The 22,191-nt window shown below is 57.1% G+C and overlaps 1 protein-coding gene across 1 annotated transcript; it reads left to right on the top strand.

The window, feature by feature from the left end:
* Positions 1–1,648: 1,648 nt before the first annotated feature.
* On the top strand, positions 1,649–22,191 carry PPP1R18 (protein phosphatase 1 regulatory subunit 18). Its single transcript, XM_050919506.1, has 3 exons — positions 1,649–4,017; positions 18,331–18,538; positions 20,285–22,191. Exons 1-3 carry the CDS (start codon positions 2,038–2,040, stop codon positions 20,302–20,304), a joined length of 2,208 nt encoding a protein of 735 aa, XP_050775463.1. The 5' UTR covers positions 1,649–2,037; the 3' UTR covers positions 20,305–22,191.

Genomic DNA, 22,191 nt, shown 5'->3' on the forward strand with positions numbered 1-22,191 from the left:
GGGATGAGCCGGGCGGGGATTACGGCTCTGCTGGCGGCTCGGCGGCTGGGCCAGCAGCGATTTCTCTCTGGGGCCCCGCTGCCTCCTGCCAGCGTTTCCCCGGCCCGGCCCCCCCAAGCGGGGCAGCGGACTGGCCCCCCGCCCCCCCGCGGACAGGATCGGGGGAGGGCGCCGCCAGACTGGGGGAGGGGAGCCGCATGGAGCCGTGAGAAGCCGCCGCTGGGAGCGGGAAATTCCCCCGGACGCCTGGGTCCCTCCGAGGTGTCGATCTCCCCCTCCCTCACACATATTGTGATCCTTGCCGAATGCCGGGATCCCACTGATCCCCCCGCCCTTCCAATCAGCCGCTGACAATAGGAGCCTGCGAGCTCCTGGGCCGGACGCCTGGGTCCTACCGAGATTTCTAACCCCCGCCCCCCCATCCGCCGCTGACAATAGGAGCCTGAGATCTCTTTGCCCGGACGCCTGGGTCCCGACGGCGCTGGATCGTCGCCGACAAAAGGCGGTTTGGAACCTTCTCCTCCCCCCACGCCTCGCCCGGACGCCTGGGTTCTGAGGAGGCGCCCGCAGAGAATTCGGACCCTCCTGTGCCGAAAGGAGCCGCCTTTTCGCCGCCCGGACGCCTGGGTTCCGCTACTTTCCTCCGGGGTAATTATTGTCCCCCTCCCTATGCTGAGTGACAGGCTTCATTCCCGCCCCCTCCCCCATCCGGACGCCTGGGTCCCATAGCCCGCTAGCCTGAGCCATCGAGGTTTGGAGTCCAGGGTAATTTCCATCCACCCCCACCAAAAAGCCCCCCACCCGGCTGTGCCCGGACACCTGGGTTCCTCTGAGCCACCAAGATTTGATCTCTGTCTGGGTCAATGTATATCTCTTCCCTCCAAGATTTACCGTCCTCTGCCCGGACTCCTGGGTTCCATTGTCCACCAAACCTAAGCCATCCTCCCGGACTCCTGGGTTCCCCCTTCCACCCAGTTCGAGCCATTCCCCTCACTCTCCGTTCCCCGGACTCCCTCCCCGACCCGGACGCCTGGGTTCCATTGCCCACCCAGGCTGAGCTGTCCCTTCCCCCTCTCTGGACTCTTGGGTTCCACGGGGGTCCGGGATTCCCAGCCGCGTGTGGGGCTGTCAGAAGGGCGGGTGGGGCGAGCAGTGCCCGCCCTCTCCGGAAATCGCCAGGCTGACACAGGCGGAACTTTGGGCATTTTTTTCATCTTTTCTTTTCTTTTTTTCTTTCTCTTCCTCCAGAGCAGGGGCAGGGAAGAGCAGGGAGCCCCCCCGATTCCTCTGCCGGCTCCGCTATCCCTCCTTCCCTGCCTCTCCCACCTCCCTCAGTTCTCTCTCCATCTCTCCTTTCTCCCACTTCCTCATTCCTTCTTTCCTCAGCCCCCTCTCGCCTTCTTCCATTCTTTCGCTCTCCTTCCTTCCCGCTAGTCCTCCTTCCCCGATTCTCTATCCCTCCCTTCCTCCGGCCTTATGTTCCTCCTCATAAACCATTCCTCCATTTCTGCCCCTTTCTCTCACTCCTCCTCCTCCACTTAAACTCTCCTTCCTTCCCTGACACACTCTCTATCCCTCCCTTTCATCCTCTTAAACTCTCCCTCCATTCCCCCTCTTCCTCAATCCCTTCTTTCCTAATACTCTATCCCTCCCTTTCATCCTCTTAAACTCTCCTTCCATTCCCCCTCTTCCTCAATCCCTTCTTCCCTGATACTCTATCCCTCCCTTTCATCCTCTTAAACTCTCCCTCCATTCCCCCTCTTCTTCAATCCCTCCTTCCCTGATACTCTATCCCTCCCTTTCATCCTCTTAAACTCTCCCTCCATTCCCCCTCTTTCTCAATCCCTCCTTCCCTGATACTCTATCCCTCCCTTTCATCCTCTTAAACTCTCCCTCCATTCCCCCTCGTCCTCCATCCCCGACACTTTCTTTATCTCTGCCTTTCATCCTCTCAAACTATCCTCCATCCCTCCTTCCCTGCCCGCCTTTGCCCCCGTCCCCACTTCCCTCCCTGCCCTCCACAGCCCCGGGGTGAGGATGGCGTCAGCTCCATTGCCAGCCCTGCCGGAGTGGAAGTTGCAGTTGCTGGAGAGGAAACGGAAGGAAGAGGAAGAGGCACGGCGCAGAGAGCGGGAGCAGCAGGACCGCATGGCCAAGATGCCAGCCTGGAAGCGGGAGATCATCGAACGCCGCCGGGCCAAACAGGGCTCTGGTGCCTCCTTCCCGGACACGGAGGGCAGTGGCGGCGGAGCAGGGCCCCCCTCGGCTGTGGCGGGGCCGCCCAGCCCCGGGATGGGCCAGGAGGAGAGCACCGTGCTGCAGGAGAAGATTGGCCCGGTGCACCAGAACCCCTTCATCCAGCTGGAGAAGAGGCGCAAGGAGACGGCGGCGCCGGAGGCCGAGCCAGCTGGTGCCAAGGCCAAGCAGTTGATGGAGCTGTACAGCCAGCGCCCTGGGGTGAGGACCCTACGAGCCGACAACGTCATCATCATTGAGTCAGTGCCGGGAGCGGCACCGCCGAGGCCCGAGTGGCAGGGGGAGGCCAAATCCGGCAGTGTGGAATCCCTGAACGAGCTTCTGGCCCGGCGCGGCGGGAGCGTGACTGAGATCCGGGCTGGCGAAGTCTTCATCGTCAAATCGGCCCTCAGCCGCAGCGTGGAAGACCTCAACTCCTTTGGCCAAAGTCACGGCGAGGCCGATTGCCAGCAGGGGCTCCCGGAGCAACGCCGCGGGCGTGTCAGCAAGCTGCTAAGCCGCTTCGGCCAGGAGGACCCAGCCCTGCGCCCACTCAGGTCCCTCAGCACCGAGAACCTTGCCGATGGCTCCTACGAACGCCCCCTGGCAACAAGGAAACCGTCTGGCTCGGCCCAGCACCGTAGTGGCACACCCAGCCCTCCCCACGACCTGCCAGGCCTGGCCCCCTCACCGCCTCCCTTCACCGTGGCTTCCTACCGCAGCCAGTTCGAAGCCAGGTCTGAGTCCTGGCCAGAGAGCCCTCCGCGGCGCTCACCCACCGGCAAAGCATGGGGCAGGGAGGCTGCCTCGCCAGAACGGGGAGCCAGGCGTGATGGCGGCAGCCCTGGCACGGTGGTGCCGGGTCCTCAGAGCAGGGAGGCCAATTCACCGGATAGGGGAGCCTGGCACTGTGGAAGCACATTGGCCTTGGTGCCAGGGCCTCAAGGCATGGAGGCCACCTCGCCAGATAGGGGAACTAGGGGTGATGGCTGTGCCATGGCGCCGGGACCACGAGGCAGAGAAGCCGCCTCACGGGAGAGGGGAGCCAGGCCTGGTGGCGGTGCATTGGCGGTGGGGCCAGGCCTACAAGCCAGAGAAGCCACCTCACCGGAGAGGCGTGACAGTGGTGGCAGTGGCTCGGGTGCGGTGATACCAGGCCCGCTGGGCAGAGACGTCACCTCTATGGACAGGGGTGGCAGGGGGGACAATGGAGACGCCTCAGCCTCAGGCCTGCCCATCGACGCCATATTGGATGCCGAGGCCCAGGCCAAAGCTGTGGCCAGCCTGCGTCTCCATTCGCGCAACTCCTTCGTGGTGGTGCCGCGCCGGGCGGCCGCCTCCCCTCCCCCAGACCCCGGCGAGGTTCGGCAGGAAACCAGCACTTCTCCTCCAAAGGCTGCCGCTGCTCCGGCCTCCACTTCCTCCTCCTCCTCCCCCAGCCGCGAGCAGCTTCCCCTCCCGGCCAGCGCCGAGGAGCCGGCCGAGGGGGAGGCCATGAGGCGCGGGGGCCGGGGGCCCCGGGAGCTGGGGGGCCCCTCCGCCCTGCCCCACCCGGCCGTGCAGCGCCGGAGTGGCAACACCATCACCATCAATCCCCGCAAGGCGCCGGTGCCAGCCGTAGAGAACGGCGTGGAGAGTGAGGGGGGTCCCACGGCGCTCGAGAAGTCGGCCAGCGCCCCACCGAAGAAGCGCTACCCCACGGCAGAGGAGATCCAGGTGATCGGGGGCTACCTGTCCCTGTCGAAATCCTGCCTGGCGAAGAATGACCCCCACCGCAAAAAGGTACCCGTCGCGCTCCTCACTCCCTTCTTCGCTTGCCCTCTTGCGTTCCTCCTTTCCCCGCTCTTTTGTTTTCTCTGCTTTGTGCTCTCACTTTTCACTCTCCCTCCTCTTGCCATTTTTATCCTTTCTTTCACTCTTTCTTTCTTTCTTTCCCTCCCTCTCTTTCTCCCTTTCATTCGCGCCCTCTCTCGCCTGTTTCATTCTTTCTCGGCCTCAGCGTCTCTCATTCTTTCCCTTTTTAGTCTTTCTTTTGTTTGCTCTCTTTCATTCCTCCTCTTTCTTTCTCTCTCCTCTGCTCATTCGTTCACCCTTTTCTTCGTTCTCTCTTCCTTTTGCTTCTCTCCTGCTGTCCCCTCCCTCTTTTCATCCCCCACTGTCTCTCCTCTCCTCATTCCTTCGCCTCCTCCTTCAGGTGCCTAACACAGGACTCAGTGTGGGGACGCCAACCCCAGGCGTGGGGCTGTTAGCCATGGTTGACTTCTGACCTCCCGCCTGGGCCCAGCTCCCATTGGGCAGAGTCTCTGGCCCTCGTGGGCCAGGGATATAGGGCACGTGGTGGAGGCCAGGGTTGTCATGGGATCCACAAGGATGTGGTCCAGGAACATCCCCACCCTGTTCTCATGGAGCTAGAGCAGGAAAGGCGGGGGATGGACTGTGGAAATAGGGTGGTTGATTCCAATTCCTCCAGGTTTGGATGGGAGATGCTGCCCCCTAGAGGGGAAAGGCCCCGTATCCCATTCCCCACCCCTCTGAGCCAGCCAGTTCCTTTTGGAGTAACCTGGTTTGAGTTTGTAGCTGGCTTATAGGGGCTGGGGGGAATAGGATATGGGACCCAGGGGTGGCTCTAGGCATTTTGCCGCCCCAAGCACGGCAGGCAGGCTGCCTTTGGCAGCTTGCCTGCAGAGGGTCCGCTGGTCCCTGCAGGCAAGCCGAAGCCGCGGGACCAGCGGATCCTCCGCAGGCAAGCCGCCGAAGGCAGCCTGCCTGTTGCCCTCGCGGCGCCAGCAGAGCGCTCCCTGCGGCTTGCCGCCCCAAGCACGTGCTTGGCATGCTTGGGCCTGGAATCGCCCCGATGGGACCTTCAGTCTGGCCCCAGGGCAAGGGCACTGGCTGGCTTGGGGAGGGAGAGGAATGGGATATGGGGACCTTCTCCTCTTGTGGAGCACTGGCTCTGATCTGAATGCAGGGTTGGGGATTAGCTGGCTCAGGGATAATGGGGAATGGCTCAGGGGGCCTCTCCACTCTAGAGATGCCGGGCTGTGATCCAGCCCTGCCCTGTCACTCCCATTCCACAGCCCCAATGTGAAATGAGTTTGTTCGGCCCCAGCCCACTTCCCTGTTGGCCGAAAGTTGCTGGCAGCCTCAGTAGAGAGGCTGAGGGCTGGACAGGCCTTGAAGCCCCCTCTTTCCCTCTCACTGGGGATCCCTGCCAGTGCTGGGCTAGGGACCCAGTGGCAGGGGCCAGGTGGGGAGGGGGGCACCGGAAGGGAACGGGGTGATCCACAAAAGCCTTTTCACACATGTGACCCATGCCGGGGTCTGGGGTTGCCCTTGGTCAGATGCGGCTCTGGTGCGCACAGTGGCTGGTCTGTTCTTTGCCTCATAAGGGGATCATTTAGCAGGGACAGTCGCTAGGCAAGAGGCATCCCTGGCTAAACTTTGTGTCTGAACGTCAACGGCATTTTTGCAGCCAGAGTCTCTGCCCAGCTTCCTGGCACTAAAAATGCCCACTCGTGCTATGAATCTGTGCCCGGGGGGCAGCCCCACTGGCACTGGCTACAGAGCCCAAGAAGGCAGCTAGAAAAATCTTTCTACCCCATAATGCTCATTAAAGAAAAAAACTTGAGGATCCTGGAGTAACTGCTTTGAAGTACTAGAGCATTTGAGAGGAACAGAACACAATACCATCTTGTATTGGTATAATATAGGAAATAATATAGTATGTGAGAAATATGGGGTCTAGTGTAGTAGTATCATACAGTAAAAATACTAGAGTAATGGGCCATAATTCCTTAGACTGCTCAAAATGACTACAGGCTACTACAGTACTTGAGCGTAACAGATCACACTACTTTTAAATTATTTTAAAAATTACTGGTATTATATAGTAAATATGGTAACATTTTAGAGTAAGGGGCTATAGTACTATTGGATTGCAGCTCAAACATACTGCAGACCATTAGAGTACTCGAGAGTAACAGATCACAATACAATTACATTACTCTGGTATTCTCTAGTGAATATATTAAATACCAAAGCAAGGGACTATAATAACATTAAATGCACCATTGCGCAAAGACCCTGCAAACTACTAGATTACTCGAGAATAATAACATCACACTACTGTTAAATTGCTGGAGTATTGCTCAAAATTACTTAAAAATACTGGAGTACTTTGGAGTAACAGGTTACAGCATTGCTAAATCACCATATTACATAGTAAATACAATAAAGGACAAGAGTATTCTACAGTGATAAGCTGTACCACTGTTCAATTGCTGCAGTATTGCTCAAATTACTACAGAGTTCTAGAGTAACTTCACAGTACTGTTAAATTGTTGTGGAGTTACTCAACATTACTGCAAAATACTAGAGTATTGCAAAGTAACAGATGACAATATGGCTAAATTATTTTACTGTACCATAGTAAATACAGTAAAATACTAGAGTAAAATGGTGCTGTTAAATTACTATAGCACTGCATTAAATCACTGTAAAAGCAGCAGTGTTGTTGTAGCCAGGTCAGTCCCAGGATATTAGAAGGACAAGGTGGATGAGGTAGTATCTTGTATTGGTCTAATTTGTCTCTCTCGCCAACAGAAGTTGGTCCAATAAAATATATCACCTCCCCCACCTTACCTCTGTAAAGCACCAGGGTATTCTGGATTAATAGACTGTTAAATTACTGCAGTAATGTCCCAAATTACTGCAAAGCGCTAGAATATCCTACAGGGTGATGTCAAGATACTGTTAAAATACTGCAGTATTCTATAGTAAGTGCTTCCGAATGTTATGGTGTTCCAGTGAATAGATCACAATACTGTTAAATGTTTTCAGTATTGCATAGAAATTACTTAAAAAATACTTTAAAGTATGGCAGAATGGGAAAGTAATAGATCTCAATATTGTTAAAATACTACAGTGTTGTATGGTAAGTACTCAGAAATACTGAGACCAAATTGAGTGTAGTCTACGGTATCAGATCACAGTAGTATTAAATGACTACAGTACTCTCTATGGTAATGCTTGTCAGATAAATACTGCTTTGCTCTAAAGTAGTCATTATACGTTTTCAAAATAGGATAGTATTTTAGCTAGTCTGTCTGTATATCATCCATCTCCCTGTGCTCATGTCTCTCACTTTCTCTTTCTCTCTCTTTCTCTTGAATCCACATACGCAACTATCTATACATCTAATCACTGTATGCATCTGTCTATTTCTCTCTCTAATGCATCCATCCATCCATCCCCTATAGGCATCATCCAATCCCCATCCATCCCCCTTCATCCATCCAGTCCCCATATATCCCCCTCTGCCCATCCAGTCCCCTTATCATCCATCTCTCTATCTCATCCCCATATGTGTTTGTTTCTTTATCTAACGCCCCGACCTTTCCCCTTTCAGCATCAATGACAAAGACTCATTGCCACAAACCCAAATGCTCTAGGGGTGGGGGCCCCCATGGTGACCAAGCCAAGATAATCCCCCACACACTTCCCCGCTCCCATGCCACATGTTGCCTTGCCTTTTTAATGCTCTAGTCTAGCACTCCCCGATGCTGGTCTGCTCTAGAATCCTGGGCTCCATTTCCTACGCTGACTTTGACGGAGCGACCTCCATTTACAGGGTCTGGGCCTCAGTGTTTATGGCTCCAGCATCCTGTTGTGCTGCATTACTGCAGGGGCTGTTACAGAATACGGTGGGGAGTGTTACTCTAGAATGCTCTTGTGGTTTTCACTCTAGACTGCTGTGATCAGCCACAACCATGCAATGGAGCTCAGTACTGGCACTTTCAGCACCAGGGCCTTATCTGTAGCTCTAGAATACTCTGGCAACAGTTGTTCTAGAACACCTAGTGTTACTCTAGAAGCGTGTGGTGACTGATGCTCCAGAATATCCTAGTGGGTAATTACTCTACAAAACAGTGCCAGAACACAACGGTGATTGCTACTCCAGCAGCAAAAACTGTTCTTGAACACAGGCTGTGATGTTCTAGAAGACAGCTGCACGTGCCGCTCTAGAATGCTTTGGAGGTAATTGTTGGCCTAGAATGCAGGGCCTGTTATACTGGAGAGGCCTGTTGCTCTAAATCAGAGTGGAAGCTCTAGAACATGGGACAAGATAGCTGAGCACTCAGGAACGCAGCATGTGTCATCCTGGGGTGCAGCGGAGGAGGGGGCTTGCTCTAGAATGCATTGAACAGAGAGCAAGTTGCAGCTTCAGAACATGTGGTGGGGGCAGGCTGTCACTCTAGAATGCTGCTGATGTCACTCTGGAATGACGTAGAGAGGGTCTGTCGCTCTATAACATAGTAGCTGTTGCTCTAGAAAGCTTTGGAGGTGTCTGTTCCTGTAAAATACACTGGAGGGATGGCAGCCTGCATCTCTGGAACATGAGCGGGGCAGGCTGTTCTGGAATATAGTGGAGGGCTCTGTTTCTCTGGCATGCAGTGATTGGGCGGAGAGTTAAAGCTCTGGAACATAGGATTGGGGGTTGTCACTCTAAAACATGGGAGCTAGCATGGTGGAGCACAGTGGAGGGGCCTGTTGCTTTAGCATGCAGCAAAGGGAGACGAGTTGCAGCTCTAGACCATTGGATTGTGGGATCCCTGCCACTCTAGAACACAGCTGGGGCGCCTGTCGCTCTAGGACCTTCCAGCACCTGTACTGAGCCGGGTCAGATCGCTGTCCCCAGGCTAAGCGCCTTCTGCCTCAGGCCCGGCGTCATCCCTCTGCACAGTCCTTTCGTGACCCCCTTGAGGGCAGATTCCTGCTCCGGTTTTTCATCACAAACAGACCTTTCACCACAAACGGCTCTTTATCTTCCGGAGGGTCTGGAGCAGCCGGGCGGCTGGGATCTCCGCCCGGCTTATCCCTCCCACGCAGGCAGGGGCCCTTCAGCCCAGAGAGATGGAACCAGCTTACTTGCTTGCTTTGTCTCTCCCTCCCTTGCTCTCTGCTCTGAAGCTGAGCCCTCACTCCACCCAGCAGAGGAAGCCCTGCTGACATCAGCTGCTGACGGCCATGCACTCAGCAGAGACCTGAAGGGGTGAGGGGAGACCACTAGGGCTAGCAGCTCAAGAGTCTGGCCATTGGGCTCCCTCCAGCCAGCTCAGATAGGCTGAGGGGGAATATGGTAACACATCTCTGATGGGGAAGAGGGCAGGCTTAGAGGGGTATGATGGGGAAGATTGGGGGGGAGTATCCCCAGCTCTGGGAGGGACATGGGGTCTAGTGGGTTAGAGCAGGGGAGGCTGGGAGCCAGGACTCCTGGGTTCTGTCCTCAGTTCTGAGAGGGGAGTGGGGTCTAGTGGGTTAGAGCTGTGGGGGTGGGATGGGAGTCAGAACTCCTGGGTTCTATCTCCAGCTCTAGGAGGGGAGTAGGGTCTAGTGGATTGAGGTGGGGTGGGACTGGGAGCCAGGACTCCTGGATTCTATTTCTGGCTGTGGGAGGGGAGTGGAGTCTAGTGGCTAGAGCTGAACTAGAGGACAGTAAGAGATTTCAATTCACCCTATATAAATCTACCTATCTGTTTATCTGTCCACCCCTTCTCTCCCACAATATTTCTCTAACCATCCATCTATCTGTGTTCTTTCTTTCCTGGACTGCACCACCCCCATCCCCCAATAGCTCATTCAGGACCAAAGCCCCTGCCACCCCTGTTCCCCATTCTCATGGAGGCCTGGCCGTAGCCCTGATCAGTGACTGTGGCTTAGGCCTGGTGACACAGGTCTTGTTCCTGTCCCCATAGTGTGGAGTCTGGGGCTGCTCCTGTCTAGACCCCAGGGCCTTGCCTGCCTCTCCTGGCGGGCTCCTGCCAATTGCCGAGAGCTGGCGGGGAGTAATGGGGGGGTGAGTGTACAGGGGATGCCAGGGCTGGGATCCCTCCCTGCTGAGCTCAGAGCTGGGGAGTCACTCAGACAGGGCTCCGGGGCACATTCTCATTTGGGCGTCATCTCCCCACCCGCCTACAGCCTCTCCTGCCTGCTGAAATGCAGCTGCCTCTGGTGAGGGAGGGACGCTTCCCGAGGAATTAGAGAAGGGGGAGGATGGCAGGCAGGACGCCTGGGTTCTTTCCCCAACTCGGGGGGGGGGGGGTCTAGTGAGTTAAAGCATGGAGGGGCTGTGTCAGGACTCCTGGGTTCTATCCCCAGCTTTGGGAGGGGGGTCTAGTGGGTTAGAGCAGGGGGTGGGCTGGGAGTCAGGACTCCTGGGTTCTATCCCCAACTCTGGGAGAGGAGGGGGAATCTAGTGGGTTAAAGCAAGGGGGGCTGGGAGTCAGGACTCCTGGGTTCTATCCCCAGCTCTGGGAAAGGAGTGGGATCTAGTGGGTTAGAGCAGGAGGGGCTGGGAGTCAGCACTCCTGGGTTCTATCCCCAGCTCTGGGAGAGGAGTGCAAGACAGAGAGAGAGAAAGGAAAAAGCAAACATGTGCCTGAGAGGAAGACACAAACCCCCAGAGACCGTGTGTGTGAGAGAGAGAGACACAGCTGCAGACAGTCTGTCTGTGCATTTGGGGGAAAGGGGAAGCCACTGTCCATGCACAGGGACCAGGTCTGTGCTGGGTCCCAGCCCAGTGCTGCAGCCCTAGGCTCACCCAGGATGTAGAGGCCAGGACCACAGAGCAATGCCTGCAGGATGCTGATTCGCTGGGGGGTTGGGGAGAGGTGGGGAAGGGATGGGTGTGGAGGGGTAAAAGTGGGAGAAGGAAGGAGTATGAATGGGCAAGGGATGTCGTGGGGAAGGAAGGGGTGTGAGGGGGGAGGGGAGAAAGGGGCAGGCAGGGTGTGATGGGGGAGGGGACCAGGCCCAGCTGGCCTCCCATTGGCAGAAGCCACCAGCAGGTTTTTCCAGAGGAAGTCATGAAAAACACTGAGGTCAGCGTTGACGAGGTTGCCATGGTCACTGTTGGGGGGGGGCACTTTAACCCTTCATCTCCCCCAGAGCTGTTGCCCCTATAATCCCACTCCAAGGCTTCCCAAGAGCGGCTGTTGTTGCCCCCTCACCCCCAGCCTCAGCTCCCAGCCTAGAGCCATGCGCCCTGCATGGATCTTGGCTTCATTTCGCCCTCATAATTATGGACGCCTGGATCCAGGGACTGAGACATGGGGTCTTCCCCCTCTAGGGGGCGACAGCTCCCATCCAGCCCCAGGGGGCAGGGACTGACACACGGGGCCTTTCCCCTCTAGGGGGCGACAGCTCCCATCCAGCCCCAGGGGGCGGGGACTGACACACGGGGCCTTTCCCCTTTAGGGGGCACTGGCTCCCATCCGGCCCCAGGGGGGCAGGGACTGACACACGGGGTCTTCCCCCTCTAGGGGGCGCCGGCTCCCATCTGGCCCCAGGGGGCGGGGACTGACACACGGGGTCTTCCCCCTCTAGGGGGCGCCGGCTCCCATCTGGCCCCAGGGGGCGGGGACTGACACACGGGGCCTTTCCCCTCTAGGGGGTGACAGCTCCCATCCAGCCCCAGGGGGCGGGGACTGACACACGGGGCCTTTCCCCTCTAGGGGGTGCAGGCTCCCATCCGGCCCCAGGGGGCGGGGACTGACACACACGGCCTTTCCCCTCTAGGGGGTGCCAGCTCCCATCTGGCCCCAGGGGGCGGAGACTGAGACATGGGGGCCTTTCCCCTCTAGGGGGTGCAGGCTCTCATCCGGCTGCAGGGCGTGGGGACTGACACACGGGGCCTTTCCCCTCTAGGGGGACTGGTTCTGGAGTTGATCATTCCCGCCTGGATGTAACAAGTAGTTCGATCTCTGCCCAGCCCCTAGCAGGGCATGTGCCCCCATCCCAACCCATCCCTCCCCCATGCTGGCAGCCTCAGCAGGGAAACCGAGGGCTGAACTGGCCCTAGAGCCCCAGCTCCCCTCTGCCCCCTAGAAGGGATCCCTGCAGGAGCAGGACTGCGGCCCACAGGCAGGGAGTAAGGTGTGATTGCATGGGAGGAGCTTAACTGGGCTGCCCCGCACCCACTCTGGGCATTACCCAGAGGCCCCTGGGGCTGCCGGTCCTGCCCCGTCTTCCCGCAGTGCTGCAGCCCTGTCGAAAACAGGAAGCGGGGAACGTGTGGGACGGAAAAGGGCAGGGAGATCGAGGCCTGTGTCAGCTGAAGCCCCGGGCAGCCTGCACCCGCTCAGGAAGTGGTTATTGCAGTGCAGAGCGAAAGCAGCAGCTGGTGGGGGCGGGGCTGGAAGTCAGGACTCCTGGGTCCCATCCCCAGTTCTGGGAGGGGAGTGGAGTTTAGTGGTTAGCATGCGTGGGGGGTGGGAATTGGGAGTCAGGACTCCTGGGTCCCATCCCCAGCTCTGAGAGGAGAGATGGGGCTAGTGGTTAGAGTGCGGTGGAGGGGATGGGGAGGTGGGAGTCAGGACTCCTGGGTCCCATCCCCAGCTTTGCCATCAACCCTTTCTTGTGCCTGAGTCGTCCCACCTCCCTACCCACCAAACACATGTGATTAACCCTTTCCTGCCCACTTTGACACCTTAAGAACCAGGCCAGAACAGGATAAAGGGCGCTCGGTGGATATTATGGGATAAGAAAAGGACTGTGGAGCCGCAAATCTAGCACTGTGAGCCCGGCCTGCGTTAATGCCATTTGATATAAGAGCTTTAGAGGCGATTCCCCAAATAGCCCCTCTCTTATCTGAGCTAAATCCGATCTGGCTGGGGCCCAAAGGTCCCGCCTGGGCTATTGAGGGAAAGAAACAGCGCCCAGCCTGCCTCTCCAATTGGAACCGGTGCCCCCTAGAGGGGGAAGGCCCCATTGCCCGTTCCCCACGCCCCTGAGCCAGCCAATTGCCCCAACCCGGGGCTGGCTCCCCTTAGCAGGATGGGAGCTATCAGCAGAGAAGTGGAGAATGGCTTGAGGACGCCTGGATCCAGTCAAGGATCCCTACCCAGGACCACTCCAGCGCCATCTAAGACAGGCTGGGGTTGCTTTTCCCTTCTTTTACTTCAGGTCTCTGAGAGGGGCAGGGATGCAGGCTAGACTAGGGCTCTGCTTGGGGCGGGAGGGGGGGAAGTTCTGTTCCCAGGGCCAACGCAACCCATTAGGTGACCAGGGCGCTAACATTTGGGGGGTGGCAACCACGGCGGCCGGATCTTCAGCCATCCCAGTTGTCGGCGGTATTTTGAGGGCGAGACCTTCCGCTGCCTCTGTCGGGGGCGCCATTTTGGGAGTGGGATCTTCCGCCACATAGGGCGCAAAAAAAGCTGGCGGTGCTTCTGTCTGTTCTAGTGGATAGAGCCCTGGAGTGGGACTCGCGGCCCCTGGTTTCTATTCCTGGCTTGGCCACTGGCCTGGCAGGTTGCCCTCAGCTAGTCTTTCCTCTGTATCTCAGGTACAGCTGAGGATGGGTAGATAGAGAGATCTATAGATAGATCTTGTGATGGGTGGATTGAGCTGAGGATAGGGAGAAAGAGAGAGAGATGATAATGGATAGACAAGAGGATGGGTGGAGCTGAGGATAGATAGATCTGAGGATGGATGGATAGATAGATGATGGGTGGGTGGATGGATGGAGTTGAGGACAGATATTTAGATAGATGTGTTGATGGATAGATGGATGTGTGGAGCTGAGGATGGATGGACAGATCTGATGATGGAGGGATAGAAGGGTACCCCTGTGAATGGATGGATAGAGCTGAGGCTAGATCCGATGATGGATGGATAGATAGAGCTGAGGATAGACAGATATGTATAGGTAAATCTGATAATGGAGGGATGGATATGTAGAAGCAGCTGAGGATGGAGAGATAGAAAGAGCTTGCCATGGATGGATGGATAAAGATGACAATGATCTGACAATGGATAGATGGATAGAGCTAATGATGGATGGATAGACAGAACTATGGATGACTAGAGGGATGCTTGGATATAGATAGTGTGGCCAGGCATCTAGCTGGTGTGTTTGCCATCTATTCTCCCCAGCAGGCCAGACAGTCTCTCTCTGGCACAGCAGTCTCTGGGCTGTTATCTGTGCTTCACAGAGACATTGAGGGGTCTGGTCAGGGAAGGGGCACAGGACCTTCTCCGACACAGCACTCCACTGGATCTGGAGCTCAGGAGAGCCTGTGGGATAGTGCCCTAGGCTTCAAGCTACAGCTCAAAGGGGCCACCGAGAGTCCAGCCTATCCATCTATCCTTCCTCAGCTCTCGGGCAGAGAGAAAGGGCTGTGAGGAAAGCAACAGGGAGTCTGGATGTTGTAGGGAGGGCAGCCAGGGGTGAAGGTTCCTCCGGGCAAGTGATCTGGAGAAAGCATTGGAGATGCCCATGGATCTAGAGCAATAGTGGCATGGAGGGTCGGTGGGCCATATCTGGATATTCAGGGCCATTTCTGAAGGGTCATGGGTCCATCAGGAGAGAGAGGGTGGTTTCTGGAGGGCTGTGGGATCCAGTCTGGAGGGATGTGGGCCAAGTCTAGAGGGTCTTGGCTTGTGTCTGGAGATTCATGACCGTTTCTGGAGGGCCGTGGACCCAGTCTGGAGGATCATGGCTCTTTCTGGAGGGCTGTGGGAGCCAGTCTGGAGGGACGTGGGCCAAGTCTAAAGGGTCTTGGGTCATATCTGGAGATTCAAGGCCATTTCTGGAGAGCCATGGGCCCAGTCCAGAAGGTTGTGAGGCAATTTTGGAGATTTGAGGCCATTTCTGGAGGGTCTTAGCTCAGGGCCTTGGGGTGGGGTTCGGTTTCTGGTCCCCCCTTCTAGACTCTGGGGGAAGGCAGGAGGGGCAGGCATCCTGATGGAGGTGGTGCCAGACACCAGAGCAGAGTTGGGACGCTCCCGGCGCAGCTGTGCGGAGTTGGATGGCAGCTGGATTCCCGGCCTCCCCTCCCCCTCCCAGCCAAACCAGGCCTGTTCGCTCCTTATTTAGGAGCCAAGCAGCGGAGCGAGTGACTCAGGCACATTCCAGAGCTGGGGGAACGGGCGGGGTGGGGCTCAGCAGCTGGGTATGGAGGGGGCAGGGAGAGAGAATGGGGGAGCGTGAGACAGACTGAGGAGGAGAGATGAAGCCAGAGATTGGGGAGGGAAAGAGGGGGATGTGAGAGTTACAAGGGAGGAGCTGCAGAAAGATGCAGCGAGACATTTTTCATTTCTCCTTTTTCTCATTCCCTTCTTCCTCTTCTCTTTCTCTCGCTGGCTATCTTTTTCGTTCCATCACCCGGCTCTTCCCTCCCTTTCCCTTCATTTCTCCTCCTCCTCCTCCACCTCTTCTATCTTTTCAGTCTCTGTAGGACTCTGACATGTTCCCCCCGCCTCCATTCTCTCATTCTGTTCTTTCTTGGACCCTTCCCGTTCATCCACTCCTCACCCCCATTTCCTCTCTCCCTTCTTCTGTTTCGTTCCCCTGTTCCTTCCTCTCACAGATTTTCTCCTTCTGTTCTTTTCTTGGATCCTGCCTGTTCTGTCCTTCATTCCTCTTTTCCTCCTGTCTCATTCCCCTCTTCCTTTCTCTGCCTCCCTCCCTGATTTCCTCCTTCTCTTTTCTTTGCCCCTCCACTCCCTTTAGTCTCACATTCCCTCTCTTCCCCTCCTCTGCCTCTCTCTCCTCTGCTCCTCAGTTTTCTCCTTCTGTTCTTCTTCTCTATCCAGACTTTCCTCTCCTCCCCTCCCCCATGGCCTTGCTTCCTCTTTTCCTCCCATGCCGCTGTCACTCCCCTCCTGGATTTCCAGGTTCCAGTCTTTCCCATGCAATCTTTCATCTCCCCTCTCACATTCCCTTCTTTTCCATGCTGGTGTTCCCTCTCTCAGCCTGGCCCTGGCCTTCCACATGCCTCTCTACCTCTCCTCTGGCCCTTCTCTCATCCCTCACTACCTCCAGTGAACATCCATGATGCTGTTATGGCCCTGATCCTCACCCTCAATTCCCCCGGACTGGCCTCATGACCCCTCTCCCCCTCCCCCCCAGCTCATTAATAGACTTCAGTTAATTGCGATTAGTGGGGGATTAATTCCCATGGGAACCAATTCGGGAACAGATAAGATCAAAGATACACCCCCCCATGTCACCAAATGGAGTGGGGGAGGTGTTGCCTGGGCTAAAACTAGAACCATGCTAAACAGGAAGGGTTGCGGCCAGGATTACTGCTGGAAATTGGGACGGGGCTGTCAGTGCTGCCTCCCAATACCCCAGTGCGGCACTAGATGGCGCTGTCCTGCAGGAAGCAGGATGGGGGCTCAGTAGGTGGCACTGTCCTGTCACAGTCGGTGCTGACCTCAATACCCCAGTGCGGCACTAGGGGGTGCTGTCCTGTGGGGAGCAGGAGTGGGCTCAGTAGGTGGCACTGTTGCTGGTGGTGGCCCCAAAACCCCAGTGCAGCACTAGGGGGTGCTGCCCTGCATGAAGCAGCATGAGGGCTCAGCAGGTGGCGCTGTTGCTGGTGCTGGCCCCAATACCCCAGTGCGGCACTAGGAGGCGCTATCCTGTGGGGAGCAGGATGGGGGCTCAGTAGGTGGCGCTGTTGCTGGTGGTGGCCCCGAAATGCCAGTGTGGCACTAGGGGGCGCTGTCCTGCAGGGAGCAGGATGGGGGCTCAGTAGGTGGCACTGTCCTGTCAGTTGGTGCTGACCTCAATACCTCAATGCAGCACTAGAGGGCACTGTCCTGCGTGAAGCAGAATGAGGGTTCAGTAGGTGGCGCTGTTGCTGGTGGTGGCCCCGAAATGCCAGTGCGGCACTAGGGGGCGCTGTCCTGAAGGGAGCAGGGTGGGGGCTCAGTAGGTGGTGCTGTTGCTGGTGCTGGTGCTCACCCCAGTACCCGTGGGCAACGCTAGGCAGCGCTGTATCAATTTTGAATTGCATAGAAAATTGAAGTCCTGACCAGGCCCAGTCATTAAATCTCCCCTGGCACTTTCCTCCCGAGTTGGGGCGTGAACCCCAGTGCCCTGGCCAGATCCTCCCCCAGCCCACATCCATTCTGCCTTCCTGATATCCCCTGCCCTGTAGTTACAATTGGATGCAGGATTACTCTTCACCTCCCACTTTATGCCACTCTGTGGTGCTGCTGTCTGGCTGTTCTCCCGCTGCCCCACCCCAGAGGTGGCTGCATCCTAATGCTGTATGCAGGGCTCCCCCTCCCATCTCTGCCTGGCCGCTGCTCCTTCCTCTATGCTATTTGTGGCCCAGCCTAGCTGCAGGTCAAGGTAGATGCTCTTGCCCTTGGAGAATCGTCTTTCTCTGCAGGAGGGATGTCTAATCTCATTTCCTGCAGGGTTTATCTCCTGCCAGGGCTCTGTGCCCAGCTTGGGTGCAGGCAGGGGCAGCTTCCTGACTGCCTTCCACCAGAGGCTTAGCCAGAATAGGACTGCCACGGGCACACTGTCCTCAGAGGGTCCCTAGAGAGCCGCTGCCTGAGAGGTCTATTATTGTAAGGTCTCTTGGCATTACCTGGACTGCGTGCTGTGGTTTGTTATTGTAGGGTCACTTGGCAGTGGGGACACGTGCACTGTGGTTTGTCATTTTAGGGTCTCTTATAGTTGCTAAAACTGTGTATGGTGGTTTATTATTGTAGGGTCTTTTAGCACTGGGGATATGAACACAGATTTGTTATTGTAAGGCATCGAGTCAGCAGTGGGAATCAGCATGCAGTGTTGTTATAGGGTCCCTTGTCAGAGTTCAGGCTGTGTGTCACTGTTTGTTATTATAGGGTCTTTTGGTATGGAAGATGCACACACTGTTTTGTTATTGAGGGTCTCAGGTCAGCACTGGGGGTGCAGACAGTGGTTTTGACATTGTGGAGTCTCAGCTGTGTGCCATGGTTTGTTATTGTAGGGTCTTTCAGCCCTGGGGATAGGCACAGGGGTTACTGAAGAGTCTTTGAGTAGGTGCTAGGACCCAGCACACTAGTCATTATTTTAGGGTCTCTCAGATGCGCTGGGGAGCCATCCACTGGTTTGTTATTGTAGGGTCTCTTTGTGCTGTGGCCTCACCCATTGGTGCAGGGTCTAAAACCGTGGGCACTGATAAGTTATTGTAGAGTCACACTTAAACAGGGGGCGGGGACATAAAGCTAACCCGGTGCGGTAGGGGGCAGAGGCGGGATACCTGGCTAGATGGGCCCGTTAGTCTGATCCTTCTCCCCCTTCCCCTGCAGTTGAAGATCTCGTTCAGTGAGAGCCAGTTGGAGCGCACCTTCCAGTACCCATCCGAGGGGTCCCTGCTGGAGGAGTTTGGGCCCCCCGAGGAGTCGGACGTGCCGGCCTGTGCCAACCCCCACGGGGAGGACGACGAGGAAGAGGAGGAGCTGGTGCTTCTCCATCGCGGCCTGCCGGGTGTGCTCAGGACCAAATCCCTCATCGTGGGTGAGTCTCGGCGAGCACTAGGGGGCGCTGTGCTTCAGGAAGCAGGGTGTGGGGCTCAGTAGGGGCCGCGCTCACCTGGGAGTCAGTGCTGGCTCCAATGCCCCAGTGCAGCACTAGGGGGCGTTGTGTGGCAGGGAGCGGGGTTAGAGGCTCAGTAGGGGGCGCACTCACCTGGGAGTCAGTGCTGGCTCCAATGCCCCAGTGCAGCACTAGGGGGCGTTGTGTGGCAGGGAGCGGGGTTAGAGGCTCAGTAGGGGGCGCACTCACCTGGGAGTCAGTGCTGGCTCCAATGCCCCAGTGCAGCACTAGGGGGCGTTGTGTGGCAGGGAGTGGGGTTAGAGGCTCAGTAGGGGGCGCACTCACCTGGGAGTCAGTGCTGGCTCCAATGCTCCAGCATGGCACCAGGGGGCGCTGTGCTGCAGGGAGCAGCTTGGGTGATGAAACACGCTGGGAAAATGCTTATGAAACAGCTGCTGCCGGTTCCCCACCCTTGGGAAAACCTCGTGCTTTGCTGGCCATGGGCATTGGGGCTCCATCTAGTGGCCAGATGGGGGAAGCTCAAGCTGACTGGACTCCAGCAAGCCCCGCAGGGCACAGATGCATCCTGCCCTTTCCAATTCAGATGGCTCTTGCCATTTGCTCCCTACCCCAGCCCCCACTGTCCCCCCCTTCCCCAGGAAGGCCAGGCACATGCCCCTCCCTCTCCTCCAACATCCGTCAGGCAGGCAGTGCTGCTACGCTCACAGCTCCCAGCTCTGGGAGGGAGGGGTCTAGTGCTGAGGTGAGCAAAGTACGGCCCGTGGGCCACATCTGGCCGGTGGAACTGCCCTGCCTGGTCCCCGAGCTCCCAGCCGGGGAGGGTAGCACTCAGCCCCTCCCCTGCTGTTCCCCCTCCCCTACAGCCTCATCTCACTGCACCGACGGGCAGCTCAGCACCGGCGCACCCCCTGCAGGGAGGGGGCAGAGGAGAGCAGGGAGGGAGGCTCACTCGCAGCCTCAGGCGGGCAGTGCGGGTGGCGGGAGCGTGGGGAACACATCCAGAGGACTCAGGAGGATACCGGGCGGCTACACAGCCGGCTGGAGGGAAGTGGCGCTTTAAAGGGGAAACTGCCGCTTCTCTCCAGCTGCACGGCTGCCCCTGCTCCTCCTGAGTCCTCCGCCCATATTCACAGGGCCACATTCCGAAAGGGGCTGTGGGGGGTTGGATAGGGGGTGGGATCCCAGGGAGACAGTTAGGGACAGGTGTCCCAAGAAGGGATGGTCAGGGGACAGAGAGGGTGTCTAGATAGGGGGTGGGCGTCCCAGGGGGCCTGTCAGGGGCAGGGATGTGGATAGGGTCGGGGGCAGGGAAGTGAGAGCAGGGGGGGTGGATAGGGAGTGGGGTACCAGGGGGCAGTTAGGGGCAGGTGGTCCTGGGAGGGAACGGTTAGGGGACAAGGAGAGGGGGAGGGGTTGGATGAGTCAGGGGTTCTGAGGGGGGCAGTCGGGGGGCAGGAAGTGGGAGGGGGTGGATTGGGGCAGGGGCTAGGCTGTTTGGGGAGGCACAGCCTTCCCTAGCCAGCCCTCCATACCATTTCACAGTTCCAATGTGGCCCTCAGGCCAAAACGTTTGCCCACCCCTGATCTAGTGGGTTAGAGAAGGGGGGCTGGGAGCCAGGACTGCTGGGTTCTGTTCCCCTGACTGTCCCTGCTGGGCTTCCCCCTCTCCCATTCCCTACTCACTTCCCCTTCTCTCTCTTCTGACAGATGAATCCTGCAGGCGGTAACCCCGCAGAACCCCTCCCCCTTATGGTGGGGGGACGGGGCAGGTCCAGAAGGTGCCCTGCCACGACTGGGTCCCGACCGGCCCCTTCTCTTTCGTCTTCCAGTAAAATCTCAGCAAGAACAAGGACTGGAGGGAGGTCGGCTCCAGTCCCCCTGGCTGTGGCTAGGCCAGAGCAGCTACCGTCCCATTTGACTGCTCCCCTAAGGTCCAGCAGGAGGGATGAGACCAACAGAAAAACAGCATCCAGAGAGCCTTCAGGAACAAACCCACTGCAGCCAGCAGGGGGCACTCTGCACCACCTGGACTGTGCTGGGAGAGCCCATTCCCACTGCAGCCAGCAGGGGACGCTCTGCAACACCTAGACTGTGCTGGGAGAGCCCATTTCCACTGGAGGCGCTCTGCATCATGTGGACTTTGCTGGGATAGCCCATTCCCACTACAGCCAGCGGGGGGGGGGGCTCTCTGCACCACCTGGGCTGTGCTGGGAGAGCCCATTCCCACTGCAGCCAGCAGGGGACGCTCTGCAACACCTAGACTGTGCTGGGAGAGCCCATTTCCACTGGAGGCGCTCTGCATCATGTGGACTTTGCTGGGATAGCCCATTCCCACTACAGCCAGCGAGGGGGCTCTCTGCACCACCTGGGCTGTGCTGGGACAGCCCATTCCCACTGCAGCCAGCAGGGGATGCTTTAAACCCCATGGACTTTATTGCCACCGAGAGGTCACCTGGCCTACCTTCAGCCAAAGGTTCAGGCTATACCTGAAGAGGGTATGGATGGGGGATGGCAAAGAAAACCAACCCCCCACCATACACACATGCATTTTTTGTAACTCTTGAATTCTTTTTCTAGAGGGCATCATCCAGAAGGGAGAACTTTTGTTTCCCAGGTTTTACTTCCTAATAATGCTGCTGGGGTGGTCAGAGTTAAGGGGATTGTAGTTTAGGAGGGAAAGGGGTGGGGTTTATTTGGGAGGGGAGGGTTTACTTTGTTACTTGATAGGGTCCAATCATAATTGCCGAGAAGCGGATCACTATCGGAGGGCCAGGCAATCTGTGACTGGGGTGGAGCCAGTTGAGATTGAGACGGAGCCAGTCAGTATTTAGAGAGTGGGGCAAATTGCTACTTTGCATGGGGGGGACCATTTGCAAGTGTTCTGGAGCTAGTTACAGATGGGGCCATTTTATGTACTTTAGGCAGGACTAGTTGTGTTTGGGGGAGTGGGGCAGTATGTGGTTTAGGGGTGGGAGGTGGAGCCATCCAGGAATTGGGGAGGGACCAGCTGTGACGGGAGGTCGGGGGGAGGAGATGACTGAAGCGGAGGGTGGGCCAACGGTGTGACTTCCTGTTTTAGCCATCCCACTTCCTGTGTAGGTGGAGCAATTTCACCACCTTTCATGGGTGGGGGAGGGGGGTTGTGTCATTCAGAGCCTCTGATGGGCAGGAGTGAGAATGGAGGGACAGTGGAATTGGATGTGTGGGGACTAGAATGAGGATAGAGGGAATGAGGAATGGGATGAGTGGGGAGGGATGGATGGATGAATGAGCCCCTCCTCTGTGAGTTTAGTTCGTTTTGTTATTATTAATTCATTTTCCTTTGCACTGGGGATAGCAGCTGCATCCTCGCCCGGGAACGAGGGTGTGAGCGAATGAACAAATGTGGCAGGTTCCTCCCCCCGCCTAGGGAGCAGGGGTAGATGTGTGGTCACAAGGGAGTGGAGCTAAACAAGGCATCTGCCCCCTCCCATTTAACTCCCACCCTGCTCTGAGCAGAAGGCACTGATGTTGCATCTAAGTGCTGGCAGGGGGACGGGGTTGCATCCGGCCAGTTCCAATAGTGTTTTTTTATATATATTATAATAATAAAACAGAAAGATGTTGCACGTGAA

This window comes from Gopherus flavomarginatus, chromosome 12 (assembly GCF_025201925.1).
Source record: "Gopherus flavomarginatus isolate rGopFla2 chromosome 12, rGopFla2.mat.asm, whole genome shotgun sequence".
NCBI classification, from domain to species: Eukaryota; Metazoa; Chordata; order Testudines; family Testudinidae; genus Gopherus; species Gopherus flavomarginatus.